The sequence below is a fragment of the Lepidothrix coronata genome, unplaced genomic scaffold (genome assembly GCF_001604755.1).
Source record: "Lepidothrix coronata isolate B3197 unplaced genomic scaffold, Lepidothrix_coronata-1.0 Scaffold318, whole genome shotgun sequence".
NCBI lineage: Eukaryota > Metazoa > Chordata > Aves > Passeriformes > Pipridae > Lepidothrix > Lepidothrix coronata.
This window is the reverse complement of record NW_016690498.1, coordinates 35,587-50,566: the sequence shown is the minus strand read 5'-3', so window position 1 is coordinate 50,566 and position 14,980 is coordinate 35,587. Positions and strand designations below refer to the sequence as shown.

At 45.9% G+C, this 14,980-nt stretch overlaps 1 protein-coding gene across 5 annotated transcripts in view; it reads left to right on the top strand.

Moving 5' to 3' along the window:
• The window catches only part of ADAMTS3 (ADAM metallopeptidase with thrombospondin type 1 motif 3), a 69,072-nt gene that overhangs the window by 21,123 nt on the left and 32,969 nt on the right, over positions 1-14,980 (top strand). For all 5 annotated transcript variants that reach the window (XM_017837964.1, XM_017837962.1, XM_017837965.1 and 2 more), the window contains one exon: positions 10,345-10,501. In XM_017837964.1, coding sequence (XP_017693453.1) covers positions 10,345-10,501 — 157 coding nt within the window. The remainder of the gene's footprint in view (positions 1-10,344; positions 10,502-14,980) is intronic.

The window sequence follows — 14,980 nt, the reverse complement described above, 5'->3', positions numbered from 1 at the left end:
AGCCAGCTGGGTTCTGAGCTCTTGGGAGAAAGTGAAGGGAATCACTGGAGTAGCAATTTGCACAGTGCGTAGCTTAGAAAAGAAGCTTGATATCATAAGTAACAGAAAAAGAGCACTTGGGAGCTACATTTTGATTGCTTGATGGTAAATACATGGAATAATTGGCATTTGCATTAGTAAAGCAAGATTCTGCCCACAGTCTTTTCTTCAGTCTAAACTTACATTTAAAACCCCAAATATTTGGACACTTTGTTTTGAAATAGTTTGCATATCTACTTCTGCAGTGGAAGTTGTCTGTGTGCCATCACTTTTGCAAATTCCTATCTTCACATCTGCTTAATCTCCCTTGGAAAATAATTCTGTTTATTTAAAAAGCCCACATGTGCATGTGCCTGCACTTGTCATGGCAGAAGAACACTTCATTAGTCAGGGAGGAGCTGCCTCTTGTCTTCTTCACTGGGTGTCAGGAAGCTGGGGCTTCCACAGGTTTCTACTGGATATTTCTGCTGTTGTTTCATCAAAGTAGTGATATTTATTGTCAGAATCCTTGGGGAGTGGAAGGTGCCAGCCTCAAAAAACCACCAGAACTGGTTCACATTGTAAATGAAGAGGAGGCAGCGAGCCTAACATTGACAAACAATGGCTTAAACCACTTTTCTACCTGTTGTTGTAGAGAAAATGAGCTCAGTTTCTCAGTTAGCTTCCTGAGCAGGTGTTGCTGTGTGGTGCCTTTAGCTTGTACTTCCACTGTGATGTTTTTGTAGACGAGTGCCTTCGTGTTTGAGCTGGGATCTGGTTTATGTTCACATCCATGCAGTGCCAAGTGGGAAGGCTGGTTTCTGTTTCTCCTAGAGCATTAACCTTGCTGGTTTGAAATCAAAGGGCTGGGCCCAGTGCAATGAACCTCTAGTCTTTGACTTCAGATTCCAAGGAAAATGAGACTTATTTTTTTGTTTATTGGAAACTATTTTGGGTTTGTTTTGTTTACTGGGGTTCCATGGCCTTCAGGCCCAGTGCTGAGTGTTCTCATTTGGAAGTACAGCTGTTTGCAAATGGAGGATGCTCGGGAGTCTGCCTGGCTTGCAGTGTTCAGCTGCCAAACCAGGGAAAATCCTGGAAGACAGACCAACCATCAGGAATTAAAAAAACCAAACAAATCTGCTCAGATCTATCACTTGTGATGGATTATTCCTCACTTGCTTATTGCCATCCCTTTTTTCTAAGGATATGGAGATGTGAAGAAACGTGTCTGTGCGTGTTCACAGCTGCTTTCCTTTGGCAACTGCAGGCTGGAGTATCTCAGACTAGAGATACTTGCACAGCCTTTAGCCTTGCTTCAGGAAAAGCTTTGAAAATCTGCTGGAGTTGAGGCATGTGGGATCCAAGGAGTTTCAGGGCATTTTGATTTGTTTCGAATGCTTTTTTGTTGCCCTTGTTCCGTCAGGACTGAAGTATTAAGGCTTATTGCTTGTTCCTGTGTTGGTTCTAAACATATTATTTCCGCCTGATTACCCTCAAGCTGGCAAGACTAGAGTTCCTGAATGGAGAAACAGCTTTCTAGGAGCCACTGGTGTTTTCTCCCAGTGTATTGGAATAGCATTCTGGAGATAAACACTTGGACTGCTGCTGAGCATCTGCTTGTAGTGCACAGGAGACTCTTGCCAAGCTTTGGGTTGGGATTGGGACCGTCCCCTTGGGTCTGGAGGCCTTTCCCAGTCCAGGCTGGGGTCTGTGGCCAAGGGGACATCTGGTAATCCTGGACCTCCTGGGAGGGCAGAGCGCAGGAAACCGGGATAAAGCCTGGGGAGATGGAAGCGGCTCCGTGCCACTCTGGGCAGATGGCAGCAGCGTCTTAGGCTGATTTAGCGCTCTGATATTCCTGCTGCCCTGCCCTCCTGCACTCTTCCCACAGTAATTCCCTCCCTGTGACCTGCCATGCCCGGCCCTGCCTGCTCTCACCGCTGGCGTTCCGCTGCACTTGGCAGGATTTAAGAACTGGGATTGATGGGCTGCAGCTGCACTCCATCCCCGTCACCTCTCTGCTGGGTGGCACTTCCCACAGGCTCCTACGGACTCTTCAGTCCCAGCAATCCATAGGAAAGAGGATTTCTCAAAGGGCAGGAGCTCCAGAAACTTGGAAAAATGCTTATTCAGGACTCGGGGATTCCTGTGTAAAATGCGGAGGGGAGAAGCACTGATTGAGAAGGGGAGGCTGTGGGGCTTGAACTCAAGTATATATAGTGTAAAATAATGTAATACGGACTTTTTTTATGCCTCTACTTTGCTTGTCCTTGGAGTTGTCACTCAAAGCAAATGGGTGCTTAATCCTTACTTCTCGGAGTGCAGTCCAAGTTGATGCAGATGTTTGCTCAGGCTCCATTTATCTCTTCTTGTTTGTTTTTGTAAGCTTTTCTAACAGGGCCAGATTTGGTCTAGTGATAGATGTGCCTCATTTCTAAGCCCTTGTGTCTCTTCCTCTCCTCCTGCCTTGCATTTCTCCTGTTCTCATTTACAACTAATAGTAGCAAGTACAAAAAGGGTGGTGCTCAGAGTTTCCACGTGGTTGTATCCTTTTTGTTTTGAAGGCTGATCAAACCACTAAGTCCTCCTCTGAAATGATGATTTTTCTGCAGGCTACCACTCCTTCTCCCTTTATTCCAAATGGATTGTGGTCATAGGAAAAACTGGATAGATATACAAGTAGCATATCTACTGCTGTGGACTTCATGTAGGCCAAAGTGGCCCAAAATACATCTCATAGCACGAAAATTTGCAGTCTGTTTGGGTAACAGGTTTTCCAAAAACATGGACAAATGTAAGAATTCTGTTTTTCACCCTCTGTTAGCCTTTCCAAAGTGTGATTTCTCTAGGGGGAGAAGGAAAGATCCAGAAGGGGCCTGGGAGCAGATTCCAGTGAGGGATTTGAAATCTACCTTTGAAGTAAGTCAGTTTTCCCCTTCATTGCTTTGATTGCAGTAGTTCCTTGCTTAAAACCAGGGCTTGTGATTCCCAGCAAAGCCCAGGCTCTTGGAGCCTGAGTGGACCCTGCAGGGCCCTGGCCAGGGTTGGTGTCCCTGGCTGCTGTGGTACGGACACAGGGATCAGTCCAGGTGTCTGGACATGGTGCTGCACAAGTTTTTAGTGTTTATTTTCAAGGGCTTGGTTGCCACACCTTCAGACTTTTATTTATTGTTTATTTCTGATTTTGAAAAATGGCTCTTTACAGCAAATCAAGGGTTTACATGTTAATTCCTCCCCTTCAAGCAATATATGTAGGGGCTGGAACTGTTGTTCCGGGTCAGTATGTGGTTAAAAATGGTCTGGAACAAACTGCTGGTGGCTGGGTGCTGCTCTGGGTATCTCTTTTGTAGCTGATATTGAATCCCACCTTGTAGTCCTGGCAATGCATTTTCCCAAAACACCTCTTTTAGGGCACTTGGACAAAGAATTTCCTTTCTGGATTTTTTTGCTCTTTGTTCCCAGAGCAGTGTGCACTTCTTAAGTTTTTTGATTCCTGGAGGCTCACAACTAACAGTTTATAAAATAGCCCAAGCTTATTAAAATGACTTAAGTACAAGCCTTTTTTATAGCTTTAGTAATAAACCCCAGATTGTATAAGTTGTGTGGAGCCTTGATAACACACACAGAGCTCATGAATTGGGCTCTCATTCCTCATTCATGTCCTGCCTCCCCGTGTCACCTGTGTGTCTGAGGAAAGGAAAGTAAATAGCTACTGAAATAGCCAATGTTCTCCAGCTTAATCCTCGGGGGCTCTCTCAAAGTTCCCATTGATGGGGGAGGCGGGGCTGAGGCTGGGAGTGCCCTCGGTGGGGTGGAGGGACAGAAGCCATATTCAGAGTGGCTGTTTTGATGGCCCGTGTTTATTCAGCGCTGGACGCACTTGGAGCTGGAATTTGGCTCCCGAGCCGCATGGTCTGGGGTTTGCAACAGGGCAGGAAACACGACTGGGGAGAAAATGCTGTGCAGGGTCATTGAGAAAAAGGGCTTGTCTGCTCTTACCTGTTCCTAGTTTGTTTGGGAGGGTCATGCTGTCACCACTGCACTCCCATCCAGGCTCTGAAAGAGTCAGGGAGAGAAAACCCAGTTGGTTCCATCTCCTTGCCCTCACGTTTCATCAGGAGCTTCTTGAAATGGTGGCAGAAGCTGCAGCACTATTGTTCCTGTTAAAAAAATCTTTGCTTTTGCTTCTATTTTAAACAGGTACTTGGTTTTCATTGAGTGCTTCTGCAGCTTGACTGGGAGCTTTAATAAACTACAACCACACAACACTAAATTAACTTCCTGACCTCATACAAATCCCACTGTCATTTGTTAGTTGTTTTTTTTTCTTTTATACCTGATCAAATGTGTAAAACTACTTTTCATTTTCCTTTGAGGGATTTTACCATAGTTGGTTTTTTGTTTTGGTTTTGGTTTTGTTTTTGTTTTTTTTTCCTGCAAGAATATAGAACCAATTTCAAATGAGTTTGATGTAAATATTACAGGCTTGGGTGCTTCCTAGCTTTTGATCCACTGAGTATTGCAAGGAAATGGTAATCAGTCTTCTCTCCTTCTCTGACTTATATCTGAGATGAGCCTTCCTCACACACAATTTGGACTGAATTTTCTGCTACCTTGGAAAGGCAGCAGGTAAATCCATGTTTCTTTAGTGTGCCACAGTGGACACAGTGCTGGTGACCTCCAGATCATGAGATCTTCATCCTTTGGCACGGTTTTATTTGCTTTGTAGTTTTGGAGTATTCAGTTCTTATTTTCCCCTCTTCAGAGGGTATCAGATGTCCTCGCTTTGTGTTTTCCTTTCCACTTTTTAGAGGAATCTATGACTGGTGTCATCCCACGACTGCAGGAGCTGGGAAAACACAAGGTTTACCACAGCACTGGCAGCCCTGTAAGTGATTTCTGCCGTCTCCTGTGCCATTTAACCATGAAATAGTTCCTAGCAAAGCCCTGCTCTATCTGCCACAGAGACAAACCATGTGCTCAGTAAATATTTCTGCAGAGATACGCTGGGATCAGGGAGCTTGACTGCTCTGAGCATGTTCCACGCATATTTTTTACTCTTTAATAACTGATATTTTGAACTCACTATTCCTTCTTTAAGGACAAAGCACTTGGCCTGCCAGCTCTGCGTGGCTGTTAAAATGAATCCCGGTAGGTTTTCCAAGAACAAAAAATAGAGACATATTTTTCCACATAAAAGCAAAGTTTGTTTTTTCTCTCTGCTTTCATATAACTCTTAAGGACTTCCACTGAGTTTTCTTAGACTTTCTGAAAGGGGAAGAAAGAAACCCAACGTTTGGATCAAAACCAAGCATGAGAAATTTCAGCATAAAGGAATTTTCTTACGGGTGTTCATAGAGGAGGCTAAAAAGACTCATTTCAGCCCAGTGCAGTGACCCAGTAATATGCTGCAATTTCTTTTCTTTTTTTTGTGCAAAAGTCAACAGAATTTTGGTCAATTTGGTGGCTCTCCCAAATGCCTTTTGCTTCGTAAAGTGATACAACAATGAGTGTGTTGAGAGGCTTCGATTCCTCTGGGCAGATGAGATTCAGTATTTTAGTATGAGTGTGTCTCATCTGCTCCTTCCTAAATTGCGCCCTTAGTTTGGAAGAGGATATTAAACATTCCTATGTTTTCATCCTGTTTCTGAATCTTCATCCTGGTATTTGGTTGAACAAATAAGATTTTTTTTCTTCACAGCTGCAGAAGATTTTCGATTTGAAAATCTGATATTAGGTGATGGGTCAGAAGCTGGTGCTGTGTGAGTAATTCAGGTGGCTGCGAGGCCTGAGCGGTGCGTCCCCTTTGAGTATTTCATTGGACTCAGAAACAGGTTTCATGGTTTTAATTCGTAAGAAAAATCCCAGCCCTCTGTGCTGTGTTCAACACCCTTCAAGAATGGAGCCTAAAATGATAGAGGAGCTCTTGCTTTAGTTCTGGGATGCGTTGCCAGGATAAAACATGTGATAAAACATGGATTTTATATCACACCGATCTTCCAGAGAGGGAAGATGAGCTGTGGAATTCCTGCTCACTCCTCTGGGAATGACTCCAAGGGTGCTGGAGCTGGAGGGTCAGTAAATGGGGATGTTTTACCCCAAAACCATGGTGTCTGCCCTGAGCCCTGGACACCTCCATGGCAACTGAAGACCCGTGCGTGGGGGAGGAGGAATTCCATCTGCAAACCTCCTCTGTAGGCACCCGGCAACTGGATCCATAACATCTGTTTCTCCAAACTGTGCAGAGCGCTGCCATATTACTTTTTTCCAGCATTCCTCTAACGTGTAGTATTTCTTTGTATGCCAAGTATGTTGAGGCCATAAATACTTTAACATGCAGAAGATGCGGAGGGAGGAAAGTACGTCCTTTTGGATGCCTTTCACCTTCCCTTCCCCTTCCCTTCCAGCAGGGTCTGGGTCCCCTTACCTGCCGGAGTGTGGGACTTGGGACAAGGGCCTGGAGTGACAGGACAAGGGGGAATGGCTTCCCACTGCCAGAGGGCAGGGTTAGGTGGGGTATTGGGTAGAAATTCTTCCCTGTGAGGGTGGTGAGGCCCTGGCATGAACTGAAGAGGAGCATCGTAGGCAAACTCTACAACTTCAGAAGCTTCTGAATATTCTTCAGAATATTTTTTAAAAGAAACCCAGAGAATCAGTTGATTCTTGTCAAAATATGGATCCCATGAGGCATGAGAAATAATATCCACCCAAGGAATTGAGGGTATAACCCTGGAGCTACACAAACTTAGGAGCCGTGTCCACCCACTATGGCTCAGTTCTGGGGGAGGCAGGCAAAGGGAAATGTGCTGTGGGTGAAGCTTTTCTCTTTGCTTTTCTTCCAATAAATCAACCAGTGTTCGGTGCGACTCCAAAAGCTTTTCTCCTTTGGATTGGGAAGCGGAGCAGCAGGTAGGTGTGACGCAGGTTCTGCACAGTCACCGACCTGAACCCACCTTAAGCCAACAGAGAGGGTGAAAGGTAGCAGTGTTTTGGGGCTGAATCCGTGTTTTCAGACGAGGCAGCACCTCTTTTATAAAAGCATGTTTCTCTGGACTCCTTAAGAAGTTTAGACTGGAGGGCTGTCTCCAGGACCTGCCCCCTCCCCATTCCACGGCCCATGTGTTTGTCTTGGCAGGAGGCAGTGTCTGCTTGGCCGGGGCTGGGATATTAAATTGAGGGAACACAGAGCTCTTGATGCTTTTCAATAGGGCTTCTATTTAGTATGGGGCAGGATAGAGCTGTCAGCTACCTGTGATTGTCCAGCGGGGAAAAAGGGAGGGATGAGGAGTGGAGGAAGAACCCTGGAAATGTTTTCCGATTCCATCGATAGAGTGGTGAGAAGGAAGCATTTTCCTGGAGGCACAGCCTTGTGTTGGTTTGACTGCTGAGCTCTTCGCTGCAGTCCTGGCGTTGGTGGAAGGGGAAGTCGAGGATGATGCTGGCTGGAATGACGTGGGATGGCACATGGAACTTCCTGAGCTGAACTTTCCATGTGCGGAGACCCTTGTTCGAGATTTCCCTACGAGCTGCACGATTGATGTGCAGCCCAGAGTGGGAACTGCTTCCCGTGTCCTGGTTCTGAGAGGGGAGTGGGGTAGTGCTGATATTCCATGTATATTTCAGATACACATTTCTGCTTTTAATTTTTAAGGTGTTTAGGGTTTAATTTTCATAGAATGGAAATTTAGTTGGAATGGTCTTAAGCTCAGGGAGGGAAGGTTTAGATTAGATGTTGGGAAGAAATTGTTTACTCTAAGAGTGATGAGGCCCTGGCTCTGGTTGCCCAGAGAAGCTGTGGCTACCCCATCCCTGGAAGTGTCCCAGGCCAGGTTGGACGGGGCTTGGAGCAACCTGGGCTAGTGGAAGGTGTCCCTGCCCATGGCAGGGGGGTGGAACAAGATGGGTCTTCAGCATTCCTTCTAACCCTTCTGACTCTTTCACATGTGCCTGCTTCATGTGTGCTCTGGTGAGAGCTGTGCTCTTCCCATGATTCCCTTCCAGGTGGAATCCAACAGCACAGCCTGGCTTTATTACTCCATATTTGCACTTCTGTGTGACCGAAGGGTCCCAAGTTGGAACTTCCTTCTAGAGGGAAGGGGATTTTGGCATCCTCAGATCCCTGTGCTTATTCCTGATTTTCTCTTGCTCCTTTCTTGCCATGGATGACCAGTGCAGCCCAGCTTCCTACAGACAGCCTCCTGCTGCTGAGCAAACTCAGCCTGCTTATTAATCTGCTTCCACCTTGTTGACAGCCTGCTCTGCTTGGACGTGAATGTAGAGCCTTGAACGTGATGGTAAACTTCAATTTTTTAAGCTCCTTATCTGCCCTGTTTCAAATCTTGCCAGCCAAGACCCAGCACGTGGTGTTTGCACGTTACTGTGTGGGACAGAAGGGGTGCGGATCCTGAGACAAAGAAAAGGTGCCCGCAGTACAAATGAAGATGCAGGAAAGCTCTGTGGATCTTGAATTTCCAGGCAAAGAATGAAATTGGCAAATATTTCCATATTGGGTTTCTGATTTGCTTAAAGCAGCTTTACAGTTCAAGTTCTCTCGCTGTTCAGAGCTGGCTTAGGAGAAATAGCTGCTAATTAACACCTCAGTTCCCCAGTGGATCACATCGGTGTTTGAAAAACTATTTCTTTGTGGCACAAAGGCACTCAGCACAATTAAAAACATAATTTATAGCATTATCTTCTCTGTGGGAGATCCTGTGTCTTAAAAGAACACCAGGTGTTCAGAATACAGATACCAGCAGAGTTTGGGATGGAGACTGGGAGCAGAACCCAAGGCCTTTCCTACTCTCAGGTAACACTCAGGTAACATCAGTTTTAGCAGCACTTGATAATGGCCAACAGTGTGACTGCTGAACAAACCCTTTCACTTCCTGACACTCAGGGTGGCCTTTCTAAAACTCACCTGGGAATTAACTGCCTCTCCCTTACTGCAAACCACTACAAACAGGGTGTTTGACTTCCTAAAATACTTCTGGAAATCCCACCCCAATGTGTAACACCAAAGTTAAATGTGGCCATTAATGGCCACTCCACAGCTCTCCATTGTGCTCCCTGAATGAAGGGCTCTTTCCTCTTTTCCAGCAACCACCCCATGCATATTTATAGGGAATCATGTTCCCCCTTAAATGCTGTTGATTTTGGCTGGCGAAGTGATTCCTTAGTGTAACCTGCCCTTGTAGGTTATTTTCTCAAGGTTTTATATTGTTGCTAATTCCCTTATTCTTGTCTGTGTCTTTTGCATGGGAAAATCCCCAACTATATGCGTTTTCTCAGGTTTTGTTTTATCCGTGGAGTGTCCAGGAAAGGATGCAAGGCTTAGTGTCCTCTGGGAAGTCCTCCTAGGTGGGCTGTCTGGGCCAGGGCTGGGTTTGGCCTTGCTCCCAGTTACCTTTTATTATGAACTCCAGTAGCTCTTGCTCCTGCATCGCTTTAATTCCACAGAATCCCCTCGGTTTGCTCCTGGATCAAGAAGGACGGAAAGAGATGCAGGGATGAAATGTTAATGTTCAGGAGTCATTTAAAGACAAACATAGATGTTGGGGAGCAAGGTGGGTGCACATGGGGTGCTGACTGGACCTTGGGCAGGTTTTTTTCTGGGTTCTCTCCTGGGAGAAGAGAGTTTCTAGGAAAGCCAGGAAGTTAATCCACTTCCCCAGGCCTCAGGGCTGAGATGGTTCTGGGAACAGGCAGGTTTATTACAGCCACTGTGCCCCAAAGGCTGCTTTTGGATTTTGGTGGTCCCGTTGTCTTCCCGTTTTCCCAGAATACAGAGGACAGCTCTAGAGAACTCCACAGAAGCACAGATTCCACCCTGCTTCCTTCAGCGGGTGGAAATTCTGAACGCCCTTAATTTAGAAGAAAAAAGCAATAAAATTAATAGCATTCCAAGATTGCAGACTGTGCTTTCCTGGATTGCTCCATCAATGTGTTTTTGTGGAAAAAAATTAAAAAATTTCCACTACATAGTTCTTTCTTGAAAATCCAGCACAGCCTTTTCTCCAAGGGAGCCTTGAAAAGTACGTGCTCCGAGCACCTGCCTGGGGGGAAGGAAACGCTTGGTTGGCAGTACAGTTTACAGGGAAGATTCACTTAAAAATGCAGAACCTGCTTCTGCCCCTCTCTCTCCCTTCATTCACTTGGAAAATTTCAAGCTCTTTTTACTGATGAAATTTGGGGCAGAGGAAAAAGAAATCTGTTGGTTACAGTAGTATTCCAAGCGTTTTATACTCTGCACCCCCTTGATATTTGCTTGTCAAACCTCTTTAGGCTCTCCAGTGACATGGACACGCTTTCTCTCTTTCTCACCAGGCTGGAATGATAAGAACTGATGAGGATGAATACTTCATTGAGCCCTTGGAGAGAGGAAAGCAAATGGAAGAGGAGAAGGGAAGGATCCACATGGTGTACCGGCGGTCGGCGGTAGCGCAGCATCCGCCTGACGTGCTCCCCGACGTCCACACAGAAGGTACAGTACCCTGTGGGGGTTCTTTGCAGATCTGTTCCGGGTGACTCCAGCCTATGGACGCTTTGGAAAGAGGCCACACAACTCCTGTTTAAAGTTTGGGTCCTGTTTGTTTCCGAGTAACAGTGAAGTTGTGCCAATTGACTGTTTTCCTCCTCCTACTGGTTGCAATTAAGGCGGTCTTGAAGGCACTGGTGTGGGGCAGATATATTTTGTCACATCCGAGGATTTCCCTCTGCCTTGAAGATAATGCGGTTGGTCCATCTGAGAGTAATTATCGTGTCTGAGAATAATTATGGTGTAGTTTAATCCGTTTGCTTGTGTGTTTTTTTTAATTTTGCACAAACCCTTACAAGCCAAGGCGTTGCATTGGGGGGGTGCTGAGGATTTTGAGCCTCTGGGCTGAGGATGAAAGAGCAGCTGCGCTCCCTGTCAGCGCTCTGCCTGTTTTTCAGCATCTCTCAGCTTCTCAAATTCCTGTTCATATGTTGTGTTCGCATGTTGATGGAACTTGAAAGGGTTTGGGAAATAAAGAACAATAACATGCAACACACAGAACTAGAGCTACTTGGCTTTTGGTGCCCCAGCAAGGTTATTCCAGTTTAGCTCGTGCATCTGGGGGGGTTTAGCCCAGAGAAGAGGAGGTTCAGGGAGACCTTCTCAGAAAGGAAGTCAAAATTCCCTGAATGGACATTGGAGGCAGGTGGGATTCGGTCTCTTCTCCCAGGTAACAAGTGACAGGTATAGAGGAACTGGCCTCAAGTTGTGTCAGGGGAGGTTTAGGATGGATATTAGGAAAAATTTCTTCATGGATTGCACTTCCCAGAGCAACGGTGGAGTCACTGTCCCTGGAGGGATTTAAAAGTCACGAAGGTGTGGTACTTGGGGACATGGTTTAGTGGTACCCTTGCCATTGCTGAGGGAACATTTGGACTCAGTGATGTTGGAGGGCTTTTCCAACCGAAACGATTCCATGACCAAGGTCATAGCAAGCTGCCCAAGCCTGTGGAGCCTGAGGAAATGTTTGCAGCGGTGGAGTTGTCAGCGGCATATCGATGCCATGGACATCTTCCTCATTCTTCTCTGGCTCTGCTCTGCTCTGTGCCCGGGCCGGAGGCAGTGACGCAGAGAATGGTCTGCTGGTGGTTTGGGAGTTCAGCCAGCACAGACAAAAATCCAAGTTCTCAGCAACAGATGACAGATGACTCAACAAAACAGTCATTAAGATAAAAAAGTACTTAAAGCTGTCGTTGTCAGTGAAGTGGTTGCAAAAGCTGGGAAATGCTGTGTGAAAGCCTTTCCTCCACGGTGACACGGGACACACTGCGGCCTGTTCTCCCTACAGAAAGACAGTTTCCTAAGAGGAAAGCTTCCAGCTCCAGCTATGTGGAAGAGCGTTCAGTCTGACAGGACATCTGGAATTCCTGCAGGATATTATAGCATTTGGGAATTGGTTGGACATTGTTCAAACAGTGGGACGGAGTGAGCGTAGGAGTTTTAAGTGGAAAAGCTGCCATCCTGAGAGCAAGGTTTTAGCCGTGATCACAGTGCAAGGGACATGAATTGGTTCATATACTGTGTTCTCATGGAAGTCAGCACACTTATATCTATCCTTGTCTCTTTATTTATGGCTGTGTTTTGGGGTGAAGTGTCAGTGAGCTTTCTTAGCTGGGAACCAGAAATCTGGGGTTCTGGGGAAGATACTGGGATACCTCAAGCTACTGGACAGTGTGGGTTCAGCCTTCACTCCAAAGCAGCACTCTGTGCTGATTCCTGCCTATGGTATCCATGTCTCTGGATAGCCTCTTTAGGAAATGACAGCAGCATATCGCATGTATTGGTTTCATCATTTACTTTGTGTAGAGATTGGTTTCTTTAGAAGTGCCAGATAGATACTGAGATACTCCAGAAATCAGACTGGAAATCCTGCCCCATTCCTGTGGGGAATTGTTCTCTGTGTGTGTGCACACCCAACTCAGGCTCCTTAAAGGACCCCTTCATTAATTATTGCCTTTTTATACCTCACTCTTTTTAATCATTCTGGTGTAAATAGGATCTCCTGCATATAAATGGCCCTGACTACTTGGGGGTTGTTTTGATATCAGGGAAAAGTGGATAGTTTTATAGCTTTTGTGCTTATAAAATGCCTCTCCTCTCAGTCTGTGATATCAGGGAAATGTGGATAATTTTCCATATTATGACAGACTGGTGGCAGGATTGACTATTTATATGTCATGGGTAAACTGTCTGATTATTCAGAGGGTCCTATTTGACTGTATTCCTTGGAATCTGATCTCTCTTCTGCCAAGTGGGGCAGTGCAGGGAAGCGCAGTGGGTCTTGACCACTGATTGTTCAAATCATTTTATAAACCCCAAGTCCTTCTTGGTCCCTGTGACCTCCATCACACAGGGTGGGTCTGTTTGCTGGTTTGAAGTGCTGAGCTCAGGTTGGTTCCTCTGGACAGAGGAAGCTCTTCCTCCTCTGTGGGATGGAAGCCAAGGCCTCCTCTGGGAAATCCCAGCTATTGGAAAAACTCTGAAATGTGGTAGGATGAGACACTGGACATTTGTTTTTAAACATCTGGGATGAGCATCTGGTTAGGTCTGGTCTGGGAATCCTGTCCCAGAGCAGGACAATGTCTAGAGTTCTCCATGGGTGTAGATACGCCCGACAGTCTCCTGACAGCTTTTCCATGTCGGATTGCCCTGGGATGACACTTGTAAGCTCGACTTCCCCAGTCATTTAAGTCTTGATCCTAAAGACACCGAACATCTGTGCTTCTCATTTGAGTTGAGTACTGCAGGTACTCATGGTCAGTGTTCATGTTGTGAGTGTTATTCCCAAATAATGTACATTAAAGCAAAAAATAGTTACTCTTAAGGGCAAAAAGAAATGAAGATCAAAGACTCCATGTCTGAGAGTCAGAGTGCAAGCAAGCTATGCAGACAGAAAAAAATATAACAATGTGTGAGGCTGTCATGTTAAAACATTATTTAAATAAATCTTTAGGATTTTCTCACCAAAACAGCTTTTCATTTAGGAATGGAAAGACATTCTCTCAGGAAAAGCCTGATTTTGGGAGGTTTTGAAAGAACAACAATGATATCATTCTGTCTGAGCAGGATGAAAAGAAGCTGCTCTTTGTTAACAAGCTGAGAAACATCACCAAGATGTGTGATCATTAACCTTATTCCTTGAAAGCATCCAAGAAACAACAGAAACAGGCAAAGGACTGTGGAATTTACAATCAGATTTGCACCCAGGAGGCCTTCTGTGCAAGTTCTACTGAGTCAGACTCAGGAGTGTGGTAAAATAAAACCCAAATTGTATTTCAGAAACATAAAAGCCTGATCCAAGTCCTCTGGAGTCGGTGGGAAGACTCAGGCTGATGTCAGTGGGATGACGAGGCAGGGTTTGGATCATATTCTGCTCCAGCTGATCACTGAGAATTCGATTTATCTTTACTCCTGTTCATTCTTCTGTGATTTTTTCCATGCACTTTCTTTTCCTGTGGTAGAATGATGACAACCAACCTTGGGTGTGGAGGTTACACAGCGTGGTAAATGTACTCACAGCTTTCCTGTTTCATCCTCCTCTTCCCATCACAGTATTTTTTAAATGACAACCTAGTCACCCAGAGAGCACTTGAGATGAAAGTATTTTTGTAATTACTAACTAACAGTGGGAAACAAGGAACAGGAGCCTTTATCTCCCAGCTTCCTTTCAGAACTTTCATTTCCCCCAAAGAACCAAAGTGCTTGTGTGTCCAATGGGGTTGCCATGGCACTGGCTACGAGCGTCTTTGTCCCAGGTGGGAAACATGTAGGAGGAAGAAATGATTTGGGAATTGCTCCTGGTTGCCTGGGAATGAAACCCTGGAATAGAAGGTAGAAGAATGGGAAGACTATTGCCTGCTCGGGAGACCTCCCTCGGCCCTTCCCCAGGCGCGTTAGTGGTTCTCAGGGATGCCGTCGTGCCGGAGGGTGTCTGAACTCTTTCTCAGCAGAATTTCTCATGACCTGTGTTCTGGTGGAGGATATTTTAGATACTGCCCAGCCCACCACATGAGCCTGTGCAATCAGGAATAACGGGAAGGATGGAAATGATTTCTGTGGGGACCGAGCACACCACATTGTGTAACATCCTCTGTTCAGTCCGGGCATTCTTGTATCATCACAGAGTCACAGAGTTGTTTGGGTTGGAAGGCACCTCAGAGTTCATCTCGTTTCCCCCCCTGCCATGGGCAGGGACACCTCCCAGGTTGCTCCAAGCCCTGTCCAAGCTGGCCTTGGACACTTCCAGGGATGGGGCAGCCACAGCTTCTCTGGGCAACCTGTGCCAGGGCCTCACCACCCTCACAGGAAAAAATTCCTTCCCAATATCTAATCAAAAGTCTCTTTCCAGCTCTCTTGTAGTCCCCCAAGAAAGGCCCTTCAAATAACTTCTATTGATGGCAGTAACCTAGATTGTCTAAAGACATC